The sequence below is a fragment of the Leopardus geoffroyi genome, chromosome C3 (genome assembly GCF_018350155.1).
Source record: "Leopardus geoffroyi isolate Oge1 chromosome C3, O.geoffroyi_Oge1_pat1.0, whole genome shotgun sequence".
Classification (NCBI taxonomy): Eukaryota; Metazoa; Chordata; class Mammalia; order Carnivora; family Felidae; genus Leopardus; species Leopardus geoffroyi.
Window position 1 is genome coordinate 36,348,413 of NC_059338.1, and position 18,620 is coordinate 36,367,032.

General features: G+C 39.5%; 1 protein-coding gene across 3 annotated transcripts in view; it reads left to right on the forward strand.

Moving 5' to 3' along the window:
* Positions 1–509: 509 nt before the first annotated feature.
* SYT14 (synaptotagmin 14) overlaps positions 510–18,620 on the forward strand; it is a 219,405-nt gene continuing 201,294 nt past the window's right edge. For 2 of the 3 annotated variants that reach the window (XM_045452413.1, XM_045452414.1), the window contains exons 1-2: positions 510–615; positions 15,264–15,311. In XM_045452413.1, coding sequence (XP_045308369.1) covers positions 603–615; positions 15,264–15,311 — 61 coding nt within the window. In that variant the 5' untranslated portion in view covers positions 510–602. Of the gene's footprint in view, positions 616–15,263; positions 15,312–15,859; positions 16,065–18,620 lie in introns of all 3 variants that reach the window. The other variant, XM_045452415.1, reaches the window with a different exon arrangement.

An 18,620-nucleotide genomic window follows, 5' to 3' on the forward strand; every position in this document is an offset into this window, starting at 1 on the left:
AAAGCAAAGCAAAACCAAAACAGACCAGATTACCTAAACAAGGAGTCAATGGGTGGGAATCCCCGAGCCCAGTCTTCAAGCGAGGAGACCTGTCCATGGTCCTGACCACATCCTTTCCCTACTCTCCTCCTTCTTCGGCTACGGATGCTGCCAGCACCCGAGATGCGTACGCCTCCGCCGTGGTCCTGGGCCCGGGGAAGCCCCGGGCCAAGCGAGTCGGAGCCTCCTGCACATGCTCAGTGCGCCTCGGGCCGGTCTCCGGCGAAGGTGCCGGGGCTCCCCAGACTGGGCACCTATTTTGAATCCCGGCGCGAGGCGCTGTGGGGGTGGCGGGGTGGGGGCGGGGCGGCGTCACGTGCCGCCAGCGGCGGCGGCAGCCCGGGAAGGTTCCATTTCTTCGGCGGCCAGCAGTCGGACGCTCGGGGCGCCCCTCCTCCGCCCCGCCCCAGCCCGCCCCGCCCGCGGCTCCCCTCCGGGCTGCGCAGCCGGGCGTTTGCGGGGCCTGCCCCGCCCCTCTGGCTGGCGGACTCCGTGCGTCTTCCGCCCGCACGCCGGCCCGCCGCCCCCGCCATCCAGTTGGTGCGGTCCATGGCGAGCACATCATGGCGATTGAAGGTAAGTGGAGGCCGGCCGCGGTGAGGGAGGAGGGGGAACGCCCAGGGAGCGGGGCTCCGAGGCGCCCGGGAGGCCGTGGCGCGGGTGGGGCGCTCGCCTGCGGGAGGGGAGCCGGCTGGGGAGGCGCAGGGGTCCAGACCGCGTCTCGGGAGACGGGTGGGCGGAGCGGCGCCGCGGGTCCGCCCGACTTGCTCCGGCCCTGGCGGTCCAGTCGGCCTCGGCCCGGGGCCCGGCGCGGGGAGGAGCCGGTGCGCCTGACAGGTGCCGTGCCTGGCGGCGCCGAGTGGGGCTCCGGTGCGGCCCTGCAGAGCCCCGCGGGACGGCCCCGGGGAGCGAGGGACCGCGGGGCTTAGCCCCTTCCATCGCTCACCCCCCGTACCCCCTCCTCCGGCAAGTACCCGCTTTGCTACCAAACTGGAAGTCCAGTTTTGCTGTCCCAGTCCTAACCATTCTTAGTCCCTGCTCTGGAGCTGACGCTGGACCGCACTCTTCGTCCATTCCCCTCTGTTTGCTGCTGTTAGGGGGCTAGGAAATTTGGGATGAAGTTAATTTCCTCAAGTGTTTTTTCCCCTAACACTCAAAACTGCTTTTTCTCTGGGAAAGAGAAGTAAATACATCTGAAATAACAAACGCACGCTCTTAGAATCCTGCGTGTGTATCAGTCCACTAAGTGTTGGTGTCAACAATACTCGTATTTTCGAAATACTTACGTGTTTACCACCTAGCCAGATGAGGTAGTTGCCATCAGAGTGTATTTTCTTCTCGTTCCATGTTTTTGGAAGTGTCTGTATTTTGCTTTGCTTTTAAGGAGGATATTGTGAAAATTAGTATCACACGGCTAGGATGTTTATGTGAAAGACTGCACCATCTTCCAGCCTGTGTCCTTCTGAGCTTAACTCAGTGAAAGTAGTTTGTAAAATTTACCTGGGTGCACGTCCGTGTGTACAGATTCACATCATCTGTACAGATGTTCGAGGTACCTTTGGCTGTATCCTCATTAGCTCAGATTTTATGTGTGTTCCTCGTAAACAAAACTTTTCAGAGCACTTCCCATCTTGGTGACTGACTAATCACCAGTAGCATACAGCTCTGGGGGTTCCTTTTTGTCACATCCTGCATCCTCCAAAATAACTTTAGCTGTGTTTATGCTTATTTAAGAGATTCTACCTATTATATGCAAGACACACATTTCAGACACATTCACACATTTCAAATAGCTACTTTAGCCAAAACGATGGCTAGCACTGGGAACAAGATCTATTTTATAACCTTTGATATTCCTGTTACCCAGAGTGGTACTTTCAAACTCTTTTCCTTATTGTACTTTTTACTAGAGGTTAAAAATCCAGCAACCAAATCCACTGATTAATGTTTTGTACTTTATTTCCACAACCAGTTTGTGGTAGTATTTCTTAATGATGTGGTAAAGCTAAAAAGGTTTATGCGGAAGGTATAATAGCATCTGGATCTGATCTTGTAACTTGTAATTTCTTGATATATTTTAGTTTTTCCTCTTTTTCTCAGTCTTTCCTACCCCACAGTTAAATGTGATTGATTCCTTTTTTTATGTTAACTGATGGCATTTTGTTCTGCCTTTTACTACTAGCATGTTTAAAGAACAAGATTTTTGAAATTCTCCTAGAGATTCTTCTGTGTTTTAGATACTCTCATCGGTTTTTTAATACTTAAACATTTGTCAAAGTCTTCTTAATATAAAGATTGGAAATTATACTTTTTCTAGTTTGGTATAGAGACTAAAGTTATTATTAGCATTTCAAATAAAGATGTCAGGTCAGGTTAGTCTAACTGTGCTGTTTATTACATACCGGAACACTTTTTTTTTTTTTTAATTGTTTTTAATGTTTATTTATTTTTGAGAGGGAGAGAGAAACAGAGCTTGAGCAGGGGAGAGGCAGAGAGAGAGAAGGAGACACAGAATCTGAAGCAGGCTCCAGGCTCCCAGCTGTCAGCACAGAGCCTGACATGGGTCTCCAACTCATGAACCGCAAGATCATGACTTGAGCTGTAGTCGGACGCTTAAAACCAACTGAGCCACCAGCTGCCCCCCGCACCCCCCCACCCCAGCACATTCCCATGCTGGTTTTTTTTTTTAATTTTTTTTTAATGTTTATTTATTTTTGAGACAGAGAGAGACAGAGCATGAACGGGTGGGGGGGTTGCAGAGAGAGGGGGAGACACAGAATCTGAAGCAGGCTCCAGGCTCTGAGCTGTCAGCACAGAGCCTGACGCGGGGCTCGAACTCACGAACTGCGAGATCATGACCTGAGCTGAAGTCAGAGGCTCAACCAACTGAGCCACCCAGGCACCCCTCCCATGCTGTTTTATGAAGTAAAATGAACTCTGGATGAGGGCTTTGTACTAGAGACATCTTAGGATTTTAGTGGCCCAAGGGGGCATCTCATTCAACCTTCTTCCCAATGAAGTGGTTCTTAAAATATTCAGTCCCTTCATTCACCTGTTAATTCAGCAGACTTAATGAGCACTAGCTGTACTCAGTGTTCTGTGCTGGACTCTATGGGGCCATAAAGATGACTAAGACTGCACTCCTTCCCTCAAGGAGCACATGTTCTAGTTGGGGAGACAGATAATTTTAGTCATGTAATTACAATATGGTGTGAACAACAAAGGATGAATCATCTTTTGTATAAAAACACTCAATGGGGATGAATTTATTGAACTCATGTGCCAGTGGACATTGAACAATGTCTGCCAAGTGGAAGTATAATTCTTACAGTTCATGAGGTCTTTGAATTTGACCAAAAACCTGCCATTCAGTAACTTCTGTCTAACTACTACTCCTAGATCTGCCGTTTGGAGCAATAAATTAAAAGCCCTCTATTCCCTATATACATGACATCCCTTCTGCCATTTGAAGACAGCTTTTGAACACTTTCTAGACAGAATAACCAGCTCTTCCTCTGGATGGTGTATAGTTGTATGTATGTTTTAAAGTTTGAAATGAAATCCATTCCAGATGCGTTGCTGAGTAGCATACATTTAAAACTGTTCTGCCATTTCTTGTCTTGTGCATAATCCTATTAATGTAGCTTAATATTAGCATAGCCTTTTTGGAACTGTATGTTGGCTCAAGATGAGGTTGAAATGAACCAAAACCATAGAGTCTCTTTCACCTGGACTTCTTTCACATCAGGTGTCTTCAATCCCTTGCATAGCAAACCAGTGTTTTGACTCAAAGAACAGATCATTTGTATCTGTTAAGCATATTCTTCCTAGCTCTGGCTCCACATTTTAGCCCTTGAATTTAGATTTTTAAGTACTGAGGGTTACTTTTATTTCCTCCTTTATGTAAAACCCATATTGTACGTACTAAGTAATCATTCACTTTCTCCTTTTATCAGAAAGTAAGTGCTAGTCAGGACTCAGACAAATATACGATGATGGTGTTACCACACTGATCTAATATAATTCCAGTCAGAGGTAAGGAAGTTAGTTCTAGGAGTGCCTGGGTGGCTCATTCAGTTCAGTGTCCAGCTTCAGCTTAGGTCATGATTTCATGGTTCGTGAGTTTGAGCCGCATGTTGGACTCTGTGCTGACAGCTTGGAGCCTGAAGCCTACTTTGGATTCTGTGTCCTCTCCTCTCTCTCTCTCTCTCTCTCTCTCTCTCTCTCTCTCTCTCTCTCAAAAATAAATAAACACTAAAAAAAAAAGAATTTAGTCCTATCTTAAAGTACAATTTTGAGAAAACATTTTGAAATACTGAATAGTTTACAGATCTTTATTGTTACCCTAGAGGTCTGGTGGTAATCAGGTTGGGAATCATTGGTCTGCTCTAGCCTATCAAGACCTATAGTTTTCATCCAGTGTATTAATTCTTGTAATGTTGGCCTTTGTCAGTCTGGCATTTCCTGTGTTTAGGAAACCAGTTAACCATTTCCTGTGTTTAGGAAATTTTCTCCTCTCTCTTGATTGTTTCTCAGTTTTTCCTTCATCTACTTTGCCTAATGTTCTTTGTGTTTCCATTCTTTTTTTTTTTTTCAATGTTTCTATTTATTTAAAAAAAAAATTTTTTTTCAACGTTTTTATTTATTTTTTTTGGGACAGAGAGAGACAGAGCATGAATGGGGGAGGGGCAGAGAGAGAGGGAGACACAGAATCGGAAACAGGCTCCAGGCTCTGAGCCATCAGCCCAGAGCCCGACGCGGGGCTCGAACTCACGGACCGCGAGATCGTGACCTGAGCTGAAGTCGGACGCTTAACCGACTGCGCCACCCAGGTGCCCCTGTTTCTATTTATTTTTGAGAGAGAGCGAGCAGGGGAGGGGCAGAGAGAGTGGGGGATAGAGGATCCGAAGCAGGTTCTGTGCTGACAGCAGAGAGCCTGACTCGGGGCTCAAACTCAGTGAACCATGAGATTATGACCTGAGCTGAAGTCAAGACGCTCAACCGACTGAGCCACCCAGGTGCTCCTGTGTTTCCATTCTTAATCCTGTTCTCATCTTCTCCACATACTGCTGTAATTGCACATATTGAGTAATTTTGTAATCACTTGTTTATAATTTGTCTTTCCTGTCAATTCCAGAAGGTAATATCTTCTTCATTTTTTTTACTCCTTACATTTTGCACAGTATCTGAGTATAGTATATAGTCCACAAATATTTTTTGAATAGTTATAATGGAATTCTGTAAATTACAGATGTTGATTACATTGATTCCCAGATGTATTTGACCAAAAATCTGCCATTCATTAACTTCTGTCTATCTACTAGTCCTTCTAGTTCAGCTTTCTGGAGCAGTAAATTAAAAGTGCACTATTAATTCTTGTGATGAGAACCGAGTGATTTATGGAAGTGTTGAATCACTATATTGTACCCCTGAAACTAATACTACACTGTATGTTAACTGGAATTTAAATAAAAACTTAAAAAAATGAAAAGTGTTGGGGAGCCTGGGTGGCTCCGTTGGTTAAGCATCTGACTCTTGGTTTCAGCTCACATCATGATCTCACAGTTGGTGGGTTCAAGCCCTGTATCAGACTCTGTGCTTTCCCCCCCCCCCCAATAAGTAGACTTTAAAGTAGACTTTAAAAAAGCAAATAAAAGTGCACTGTTAATAAAAGCACACAGAGTTTTCCTAATTTATATTTTCAGATAGTAGCTAGATATCATGGGTGTTCCACAACAATCCAAAATATTTAGTTTGGGACATTCAAAATGTCCTAAAGTTGTCATCACAGCCACCACATCCAGTTTCTGTATCCCCACTCTATGCAAATTTACCATCTGAGTGTCATTTTTAAGTAACCAGACATCTGAGATAGAAATCTGGAAATCAACCTTGTCTTAAAATTCACCCCCCCCCCACACACACATCGTGTTGATCGCTAAGTCCTGCCAAGTCTACATCTCAAACGAATTTATGATGCTTCGTGCTTATACTTTAGTTTATTCCCCCTCATTAAAGGGCTTGTATTAGTTTCCTAGCTATTCTTGTTAGCACCAGTTTTAGGGTTGCTTCCAACCCATATTCTGAACTGTTAGTTATCTTTGTAACATATAAATTATTTAAAACCTCAGGTTAGAGCAGGCCTTTAATGATCTGACCTATGCCCCTCCTTCCCTCACTCCACATTTTTCTGACTTCCATAGGATTATCAAAATAGAGGTAAAAGTACTCACTTTTATTGTTAATGTGCTGTATATCAACTTTAACTACTTTACCTCTCTGGGTAACATTTTTTAAAGTTATAAAAGAAGACTATATTAGAAAGAATCTGTGCGTGTATGTGTGTGTGTGTGTATACCTTTTATTCATAAGGCACTTTGTCATTTACCACACACTTCCACATACGTACTTTTTTAATCATCGGTACAATTCTGAGGTGCTTTTGAAAGTTTGTTGTGACTCTAAGATTTCCGAGGCAGAATTTGGACTTTTGAAGTATCGAATTAAGAAATCCCAATACAAACATGTTCTGCTACAAGTCCTGAGGGAGAACATCACACTCCTTTCCTGCTTTCCATGTTATTGTAAGAGCTCATTAGGATGTAATGGGGGATGATAGAATTAGGAAGTCATGCCTGTCTGCAGTCTGTGGCAGAATGAGACAGTTTATCGAGCAGTTTATTTTTGGAGGATTTACAGTTCAGTGTAATCAATGATATTCCTAAAAGGGATATTTTGACTTTCAGCAGGTATAAAATTCCTGATGTTTTGCAGAGATTTAGGATATGTTTAGATGTGAGGTATGTTTGTTCAGAGACCTCTCTCTGTAATTACTCTTGAATAATTTACAGTCTATTTAAGGTTTCTGTCCTAACTCACTAAACCAAATTAGAAAAAACCTAGGGAACATTAGAGAAACAGTTGCATTAAGAAACATTTCCTTTTTTCATTGGTTTAGGTAGTGTTAGAACACAGTGGCACAGGCCGGCATAGAAAGCTCGAGAACCACATGTTGGCTTATTTATTTGTTGAGTAATGCTGCTTGCGTTATTGTTTTCTTTAAAGTGATTGTAGTGTTTGTCCATAGCATATGTGTAGTAGCATAGTAGACTGTCTTCGAAGATTTCCAGTTAGCTGACTTCATTCTTTCCTCCACTCCCAAGTCCTACCTAGTTTATACCCACCGTGACAAGCCTGTGGGGGAGAACGTCAGATTCAACAAACTACTGTCAATGAAACATTCTAGACTTTTGAATAAGATAATTATGTGCATATTTCATGTGTATGTGTAGTAAAATCTTAATTGAAACCTAAAAAATTGGAACCCTTGATTGACTTTTTTTTTTAAGAAGGAAGAAATAGTGACAACGCAGCAAACTGTCATCAGGAATTTGTTTATTTAGGAAGTTATTTAAAAACAAACTTCTAAGACCCATATGTACATTCAGAGCATTACAGTTGTAAGGCTGTATTAGGAGTCATCAGGAGATAGAGGATTTTAATGAAACATTATCTTCAGCGTTTTGAACTTACTAATATAATAATGCGTATTAGTAATTTTAACAAATGAACTGGTGCAGGAGTCAAAACACAGGTGTTCTCTTTTAAGTAGAAAATTAAGTAGAATACCTTTTTTAAATTTTTTAGATTTATATTTGGGAGACAGTGAGTATGCACCTGCAAGCAGGAGAGGGACAGTGAAGGGGGGACAGAGGATCTGAAGCGAGCTCTGTGCTACAGCACAGAACTCGGGAACACTGAGATGACCTGAGCCAAAGTCGGTCGCTCAACCAGCTGAGACACTCAGGCTCCCCAGTAGTATGCTTCCTTTTTTTTTGAGCATATACTTATTCAGGGATTTATGGTGTTATCTTAATGAGCATCTAAACAGTCAAAAACTTAATTAACTTAAAAACTGAAGTAAAAGTGGCTCAGAAGTAGGAAAAATGGGTTATGTTTGTGAACAATAAATTTACTTTTATAAGATAAACTTGTACCTCCTGGAAAAAAAATTATTGAATAAATTTATAGGAACTTATATGGATCAAAAGATATACTGTACTTAGCAAGATTTGCAAATTATAAAGTACTCTAAGATATTGTTATGAAAAGAGGTACACTTGGTTGTTCGTGTGATGCTGGAATGGTGCCGAGTATATGTCTCAAAACTTAGGCTATGGTATAGGAATGTTATAAATAAAAAGAGTTTGTAAAAGTAAATATAGGAAGGACTTATTCAGGGGCGCCTGGGTGAATCAGTTAGTTAAGCATCAGACTCTTGATTTTGGCTCAGGTCATGATCTTATGGTTCCTGGGGTCGAGCCCTGTGTTGGGCTCTGCGCTGACAGTGCAGAGACAGGGATTCTCTCTCTCTTCCCTCTTTCTCTCTACCCCTCTCTCAAAATAAATAAATAAACACTTTAAAAAAAGAGAGAAAATACTTATTCAGATTATTTTAACTCTAGTAATTGAATAGCAACAATAAAAAATAAAATAAAAGAATTCCAATTTGGGAGGATAACTCCCAGAGGATTGGAGACCCAAAAGTTTGTTGTTGTTGTTTTTAAGAAAATTTCTAAAAAGAGGATAAGTTAAGAAGTATGAGAAGATTAATGTTTATTTTGGAATATTTACACAGGAGAGTGTTTGAAATTAACTGGTAACTAATGCTGTAGAAGAGAAGAAAACATACAGAATCTTTTCTGTCTCTAGGCATATTTGAGTTTTGTCCTTGTGAGGAATGCAAAGGGAATTAACATTTTTTGGTGCTCACCATGGGCTAGGCATCATCTATCCATTATCACAGTGTGGACGGCAAATGCATGGCACTGTTCTCTGTTTCTCCTGTAGCAGTCATCTGTTTCCTTCACGTGTCTTTTTAACATCTCACCAAGTATCAACTTTGTTTCAGAATCCTTCTCAACATTGCCCTCCACCCCATGCCAGCAGCTACTTTTAATAGCCCAGAATTGGTATACGGTTAGGAAAGCTATTTTCGATCCTGGAGTTAACTATTATTACTACTTTATAAATGTGTTTAGTTATTTTTATTTTTTCTTACAGGCACAAGGTTTACAAAGACAATACTAGGTGATGCTGACTTGAAAACTGAAGCCTGACTCAATTCAGAACCCATGGTCTTTCCATAATACTGTGCTTTCAATTAGGCACCAAAATTGGTATCGTTCCTTGAATAAGTTAATTAGGGTTAAAACTGAAAGGTATCTATAGATTAGCGACTGTGGTCTAAATGAGTTAAATTGGTTGGGGAAGGTGGTAGTTGGCAACATTAACAGGAAATATTTAACATTTCATGCTTATTATATATAGCTATAACAATTAGCTATAACAGAGTTTATCAGTGTAAGCTAGACATTAATTTAATTTTGACCACTTTAATGCATGTGTTTTGCTGATCTTTAGATAAGGTAGAATTTAAGGTATTTCTAAAGTAGCCTTGTGCTGTTTGAGAAGTTAATATTGCCTGTAAATTGTAGTGACTTAGGTTATTGGTCAAAGTTAACATGGTAGGGGCGCCTGGGTGGCGCAGTCGGTTAAGCGTCCGACTTCAGCCAGGTCACGATCTCGCGGTCGGTGGGTTCGAGCCCCGCGTCGGGCTCTGGGCTGATGGCTCAGAGCCTGGAGCCTGTTTCCGATTCTGTGTCTCCCTCTCTCTCTGCCCCTCCCCCGTTCATGCTCTGTCTCTCTCTGTCCCAAAAATAAATAAACGTTGAAAAAAAAAATTAAAAAAAAAAACAAAGTTAACATGGTAGACAAAATAAAGTCAATTTCAGAAAGGACTCCTAGATCCATTTTCAATGAACTAAATCTTTGGGTTTAATTGCATTTTTGTATACCTGGCCATATTTTGATGGGACTAGAGCATCACTGCATATTTTCCTTCTTTTTTTTTTTTTTTTAAAGTTTATTTATTTATTTAGACAGCAAGTGCGTGCGCACGCACAAGCAGAGCAGCAGCAGAGAGAATCCCAAGCGGGCTCTGTGCTGTCATCACCGAGCCTGACATGGGGCTTGATCTCATGAATCCGTGAGATCATGACCAGAGAGTGGAAATCAAGAGTCAGATGCTTAACTGAGCCACCCAGGCTCCCCACATATTTTCCTTATGTAGGCATATGGAAAAGTATATACTTTGTAAGTCCCTATCACCCACCTCGTCTCCACTTAAAAAGAAATTCCTAGTTCCCAGGCACACTCTCAATCATGTGTCCATTCATACACAAACACACACATGCGCACATTCGCAGCATTTATGTATGTGTGTGTGCCCATACACATCTATTTCCTCTTACACTATGTACTTACGCCAATTGTAGAGGATTCTGCCAGTTTATATTATGCTCCTACATGGGTTTGCCTGAGGGAAAAGATGGTAACTTTGACTAAGCTTGTCATTTTCTATCTCTCATTTCCATGTTGCTGAGATGATTATTTCAAGAGCAATGCTGGTATTATCTCCAAGAATAGTTTTGAGAAACTGACTTGTATTTTAATTACCTGAGAGGGTTAGAAAACAATTACATAATTTTTATTTTATTTGTAAAAGTGAAGAAAAATTGATATTTAAATTTCTTACTGTGTTAACCCTAGTGTACTAATTATTTTTTCTGGCAATAAACTAGTGACCCTGGGCAACTCTACTTAACGTTTAGGGGTTCAGTTTGTTTATCTGGATTGAGCTAGATAACTTTATTTCTGACTTCTAGCCTTTTTATATTCTGTCATTCTGTTATGGTCTCCAAGTCTTCATTATTGTTATGTCTTTGAAGTAAATTTGATGTGTGAAAATTTTTATTTATAGGAGTTCATTTGAGGGATAATTATTCATTTTAACAGAAGACATCTCTTTCTAAAGAGATTGGCTAGGGGTGCCTGGGTGGCTCAGTCGGTTGAGCGGTTGAGTGTCTGACTTCAGCTCAGGTCATGAACTCGTGGTTCGTGAGTTCAAGCCCTGCGTCAGGCTCTGTGCACAGAGCCTGGAGCCTCGTTCGAATTCAATGTCACCCTCTCTCTCTGTTCCTCCCCTACTTGTACTCTCTCTCTCTCAAAAATAAATAAAGATTAAAACAAAATTAAAAAAAAAATAAAGAGATTGGCTAATTTATTACTTTAAGTACTCATTCCTCCAAATTGGTTCAGCCACTGCAGAAAACAGCATGGAGGTTCCTTAAAAAATTAAAAATAGAACTACCATGAGATACAGCAGTGCCACAAATGGGTATGTATCCAAAGGAAATGAAAAGAATATATTGAAGAGGTATCTGTGCTTCCATGTTTATTACAGCATTATTCACAATAGCTAAGATAAGGAAACAACCTGAGTGTCCATCAGCGGATGGATGGATAAAAATGTGGTGTATGTATATACAATGGAATATTTCTCAGACCTAAAAAGAAGGAAGTCCTGCCAACATGGATGGACCTTGATTGAAGGCATTATGATAAGTGAAATAAGTCAGATACAAAAAGACAAATAGTGGGGCGCCTGGGCGGCTCAGTAGGTTGGGTGTCCGACCTCCGCTGTGGTCATGATCTCATGGTTTGTGGGTTCATTGGACTCTGTGCTGACAGCTCAGAGCCTGGAGCCTGGTTTGGATTCTGTGTCTCCTTCTCTCTCTGCCCCACCCCCACTCATGCTGTCTCCCTCTCTTTCAAAAGTAAGTAAACATTAAAAATAAAAGACATAGGGGAAGGGGAAAAAAAGTTACAGAGAGGGAAGGAGGCAAACCATAAGAGACCCTTAAAAACTGAGAATAAACTGAGGGTTGATGGGGGGTGGGAGGGAGGGGAAAATGGGTGATGGGCATTGAGGAGGGCACCTGTTGGTATGAGCACTGGGTGTTATATGGAAACCAATTTGACAATAAATTTCATATTAAGAAAAAAAAAAAGAAAGAAATTCCTTTAAATCCAAAAAAATAAAAATAAAAGACAAATAGTGTATAGTATCACTTAAATGTGGAATCTACCAAAGCTGAACTTGTAAAAACAGAGAGTGGAATGGTGGTTACCAGGGTCTGGGAGATGTGGGGGAATTGGAAAGATGTTTAAGGGAAAAAACTTGCAACCTGTAGATAAATAAGTCCTGGAGATCTAATGCACAGTATAGTGGTTTTAGACAGCAATTCTGTGTTATAAACTTAAAAATTGCTAACAGACTAGATCTTAATTGTGACTACAACAAACAACTGATAATTTTGTAATGTGATAGTAGATGTTAGCTAATGCTATGGTGGTAATCATTGCGATATATAAATGTATCAAATCAGCTTGTGCATCTTGAACTTATACAGTGTTATATGCCAATAATAGCTGAATAAAAATAATCATTCTTGTATGTATTTGATATACAAATAATCATTCTTCTATGTATTTGATATACATATTTGTTATATATGTATATATACATACATATATATACATATGTATCTACCTCAAAAAATCATTCCCCTTATGCATTATACCCTTAAAATCAGTAAACCACTTTTTGAATTGCCACCATATCTAAGTCAAGCTATGCCTACAATGACTTGCCTTTTGCTTGCAAATTTGACTCACTTGGAAACTTTTCAGATTTATTTTTAGAGATTTTAAAACAAGGCATAAAGTTTATACACAGTTCACTATCTCTGATTGAAAAAGTATTTAAGCCTTTGACTCCCAAACACATACTTTAAAACATACACATTTAGCATATAGAATGCATATTTTTTCCTAAACACTCTTACTGGTCTCAAAAAGGATTGAAAACCAAAGGAATATCGATTTCATGGTCCAGTAATATAGTAAATTTTATTTAGCTTTCTGTGTTTCTTCTTTTGTACTTTTAAAAGGGAGGGTTGTTTTTTTTTTCCTAAATTTTACTTTATTGCCTGGCATTTATTTGTCCTTAATATTCCTTTCCATTTCAGTAATAATAGTGATTGCTCTTGATTACAATCATGTACATCACTGAGCTCTCCCTTGTTGGTTAGAATTTTTGGGACAAATATCAGGAAGAGTAGAGCACAGTCTCACTTTTTCTAGTTATGTGATTTTTGTGCTACTTTGACACATTTGACAATTATCTATTGGCTGTAAATTTAAAATATAGTAATTATTTGACTTAGCTTTTTATTTATGAAGTTCTTTCATTTGATATAGATGAATCGAATACTTTTAAAAGCGGGAGTTAGCTTTCCTTGTCATTTTATAGTTTTGAGAAAAGTCTTAGATTCTAATGGTTTATGTTACTGTTAATAGTTTTATGTTACCATTAGCACTTAGGCTGTACAAACTATGCACTTTTTTTGAGATTAGATGTGTATACTAAAACCTAACTGATTTGCATTAAATATGGGGGAAAGTCTGGTTTTTTTTTTTTTAATGTTTATTTTTGAGAGGGGTGAGGGGCAGAGAGAGAGAGGAGGACAGAGGACCTGAAGTGGGCTCTGTGCTGACAGCAGAGAGCCTGAGATGGGGCTCGAACTCACAAACTGTGAGTTCATGATATGAGTGAAGTCGGATGCTTCACTTAACTGAGCCACCAAGGTGCCCTGAAAGTCCGGTTTTAAATACAGGCTTTAACAAGTACAGTCTTATGAACATGAATTAAGTACATAAGGCAAACTAAGTTGTAGGTGTTATCTTCTGGAGAATAGGCCTTAATGACCATATAAAAAATATTTTTATGTAGCCTGTGAAAACATCAGTGATGGCATCAGTATAGTTATTTTATTGTTGTTACATGATTCTTCCAAATCTCTTGAAAGTAGTTTTTTCTGTAATTTGGTAAACATTCTCCTTCTAGTTTTTGACTAGTGTCTTAATATTAAAGATATGTAATATACAGTTACAGCTTGTTTTTGCCCCTCAGCAAGTAATCAGTGGTTGCTCATTGGTAATATTCTAATTAGTAAGGACCCAATGTATTTACACTGAGATTTGCTGAATAATAGGCATTTTATAATCAGAGCTTTAAGGTAGGTATTTCTTCTTGCTAAGTCTATCTTCCTGATAACTGGTGATTAGTCTATAGTGTTGATAATAATCACAAACTGGCGTTGTTACAACCAAATTAGAATGTAGATCTAACCTACTTTAGCAATAGAAATACTGTTTTCTGGTTTTTTAACTTGCTTCTCAGATGACCTACTTTTTTTAGTGGATATCATGGATTTTACCTCATGTTACTGCTGTAAGATATTTCTGTTTCTTATAACTTAACTTTTGTAATGAGCTAAGATTAAATTATTTAATATTTCTATTATGCAAAGTTTAAACATAATTCACAGCATAATTATAAGGTCATGCATATATAGAACACTACAAAATTTCATTTAGCTTACATTCATTTAAAGTAGGGGCATTCTGTTTCAGAATGAAGGAATATCTATTTCTACAGTAACCAATAATATTAATTTTATGATAGAATACTTTTTATATTAATTATACTCAAAGTAAGCTTTTGGTTAAATTTGTTTTTATCATCCTGTTTTTTAAATTTATCTTTTTACAGACTTATAAGAGTGGGTAGCTGAAGAATGGGGAAAGATTACATTTCATTTTATACCATTTTTGTGATAAACTATAGTGTCTTTACAAGGTTGGTCCTTCCATAGTAACTTACCTGTATATATTAAACCTCAAATACAAAAGTGGGTCCTACGGTGTTTTTTCTAGATGGTGTGAAGAGGTACTTAGGAAATGGTGATATGATATTTGTTCTTGAGAAGACTGCCATTTAAAAATAACATACTTGGGGGCGCCTGGGTGGCTCAGTCGGTTAAGCATCCCCCTTCAGCTCAGGTCACGATCTCACGGTCCGGGAGTTCGAGCCCCGCATCAGGCTCTGGGCTGATGGCTCAGAGCCTGGAGCCTGCTTCCGATTCTGTGTCTCCTTCTCTCTCTGCCCCTCCCCCATTCATGCTCTGTCTCTCTCTGTCTCAAAAAAAAAAAAAAAAAAAAAAAAAGTTAAAAAAAATAAATAAAAATAAAAATAACATACTTGAATGAAGTGTCTTCATTCCAAGACTTTATAAGATCTTAATTTATGGGTTCGGGAAAATTCCAAATATGAAGTTATCATATAGCTGAGTTTAAGGAAAATTAGTAAACTTTTTTCCCTGAGGTCATTGGTAGAAGCTAATTTAAAACAGTTCTTTGTAATAGTCACATTCACATTATGTCCTCTTTTTAACTTCTAACAAAAATTTTTTTAACAGGTGGAGAAAGAACCTGTGGAGTACATGAACTTATCTGTATTAGAAAAGGTAAGTCAGTCCTCTGCATGGATATTCAGATACAAAATGGACACTTCACAGTGTATGTTAAATTTTAGTAAGATGTTAGGTAATTTGGACTTAGAAAGTATACAGTTTAATAAATATTAACTTTTGGGGCGCCTGGGTGGCTCAGTCGGTTAAGCGTCTGACTTTGGCTCAGGTCATGATCTCACGGTTTGTGGGTTCAAGCCCCACGTCAGGCTCTGTGCTGACAGCTCAGAGTCTGGAGCCTGTTTCGGATTCTGTGTCTCCCCCTCTTTCTGCCCCTCCCCTGCTCGTGCTCTGTCTCTCTCTCTCTCTCTCTCTGTCTCAAAAATAAAAAATAAAAACATTAAAAAAATTTAAAAAATATTAATTTGTTATTTTTATTAGACTTAAGCATTCATAAAGTACCTGTTGTTTGTTATGTGGTTATTGAGAGTTGTTACTTTATGTTTAGTTTTGTTGGGCTGATAAAGCCTGGTTTCTTAGCATGTTGGTTATTAGACATGGTGCAGAGGCAAAGAATGGAGGGTTTGATTTTTGTTCCCTTTCAGAATCTGGAATCTGAGTGCATGCTGATCTCCCATTGACTTCTGTTCTATTACTGTACCCCATCAGAGAGATGTGAGGAGTTGGTTGAAATTCAAATCGGGATCATGTCCAAAGACCACAACATCCTTTGACACCAACAACTGTCTATGCTTCCTTAGAAGGAGCCACCTGACAACTGGGTGGTTCAACAAGGTGGCCCCAGGAAAGGTAATTCAGTTATTAGGTGGGAGGAAAGGAATCAGGTATTCTCTAGATTTGGAAGAATCAGGAGAACCTTGGGAGTCCCCACACACATGAGTAATCCCAAATCGGTGACGTGCCGTGAGGAAAGGAAAAGGTATACCTGGGGAGGTCAGGGGAGGAAATCCTTATAAATTCCATACTCTTTTCTATTTTAAAGCTTGGGAGACTTTATTTTTCTTACATCTCTCTTAAAAACTGAATTCACCCTCCCGAGTCTGGCCAACTAGCAGCACTTTTGTCCCTAATATTTCACCCTAAGGAGGTTTGAGGCGGTGTCAGTATTTGTGTTAGGTGAGTCTTCCTGGCATGCCAGGAAAATTGAGCATATTTTCAGTAAGTCTTCAACAGGTCTGAAAGCCTCAGCTTGTTTAGAGTTGAAAACAATTTATAATCCTTTGTAGGGGAATTTGTGTGAACATTATTGACGTGGTCACGCTATGGTTTGTGTGTCACTGCCTGTGATTGCTGTCCATTTAAAAACAGTCTCCTTCCTTGATTAAAGTGTAGTTTATCTATATTACCTTTCTTCTGGTAACACAAAGGAGAAAATCGAAGTCCATTCCCCGAAATCTCAAATTTTTTTATTATGGTGTTCATGCTATCGTCATTGTTGATTTGTACTTCTTACCTAAAATGAGAGAGAGAGAGGGGACAAATGTGTACATTGTTTTCTTCCTCTAGGTCAACATTTTGAAATCTTCTTCTGTAATATATTAGCCCAGAAATTCTGAAGATGGTGTAAATAATTTTACAGTTATTACCTTGTCCCACCAAAACTTTTTAAAACACAGAATTTATTTGGCGGGGCAGCAGAAGACACCGTACAAAGCAGTTGGAATCAAAAGCTGTTAAAGCTGGAGTTAGGTGAAATGAGGATCAAGACAGGAATAGAGACAGCTAGAAGAGAGGAAGATAAAGGCTCAGAGGGTCTTTTGTGACTACAGTGGGAACATAAAGCTACAGTGGAGAGAAGAGTACAGATGGGATAGATGATGGTCCGAACATACCTTTTTATTATGGTGGTTCTTTTACTCTTTATTGCTGTCTCGATTCCTATCCACATAATGCCTTGCCCAGATTTCTCTCCATTATAATAGTCCAGCTTTTTCACTTCGTCCTGCTTTCCTATGGAATTTTAAGTATGTGATTAAAATTTCAAAAAATTATACAGTAGCCATGTCATGAAAAAAGTGTCTCAATCTCTGTGTATGTCCTCAACATCCAGTACAGCACCCTATCTCAGTGGGTGGATGTTCCATAAATATTTAAATATTTCAAAATTAATGCTCAGAGCTAAAGCTTTTGCACTTTAAGCTGGACTTTCATAGAGTAGAGGATATGGAGGTTAAATAAAGTAGAATAATTGTAATTAGTATCAGTGATTCTGGTAAAATGGCATCTCTCATGACATATTCAGCTTCTTTTTACCTGTTTGGCTGTCTGTCTCCTTTTGGCTTCTTTCTTCTGTCAGACCTTCAAATACCAGAATGTATCAGAGTTTGGTCCTGGGCTTACTTCATTTTTCCATCTTTTCCTTCTGTTTGATTTTATTTAGTTTTCTCTTAAATGCCACACAAATGTATCCATCCAAGCTGTCCTTGAGCTCCCGGTCTTATATCCCCTACTTGCTTGGTACTTCTATCTGGATGTCTGTCAGAACAACAACTTGACATGTCGAAAATGCAAGTCTTGATTTTCTCACGTGAGTCCATACCTTCCTCAATCTTCCCCATCTCAGCAAATAAAAAACAGTCTATCCAGTTGCTCAGGTCCTAATTTAGGAATAGCTGCATATTTCACTTTGTCTTTCCCATTTAATATATTAGCCAGCTCTGCCATTTCTGCCTTCAGAATTTTAAACCATCCTCTTTTTTCCATCCTGCTGTTATCATTGTAGCCTGGGTTCCTATCTTTCTTGTCTACACAACTGTAGTAGTTGTCTGACAGGTTTCCCTGCTTCTACTCTTATCTCCTTACAGTACATACCAATGATGTAAGTATAAATCAGGTTTAGGGGCTCCCAGGTGGCTCCGTCAGTTGAGTATCTGACTCTTGATTTTGTCTCAGGTCATGATCTCGTGGTTCATGGGATCAAGCACCACCCCTGTTGGGTTCTGTGCTGACAGCAGGAAGCCTGCTCGGGATTCTCTCTCTCCCTCTCTCTCTGCCTCTCCCCCGCTTGCACGAAGGCTGGCTCTCTCTAAATAAGCAAACTCAGAAAATATATGTATGTATATGTGTGTGTGTGTGTGTGTGTGTGTGTGTGTGTGTGTGTGTATTATATGTATGTATCAGGTTTACATGTATTAAATCTATATCAGGTTTTTATTAAATCAGGTTTTAAATGTATGTCCACTTTTGTGGATTTCCATTATACCTGGAATAAAATCAAAGTGCCTTACCCTGATCTACAAAGCCTTATGTTGTATTATCAACTCAAAGTCCAAAACATCATCTAAATATCATTAACTCCTCATCTAAAATCGTTTATATCAGGTATGGGTGAAACTCTGGGTATGA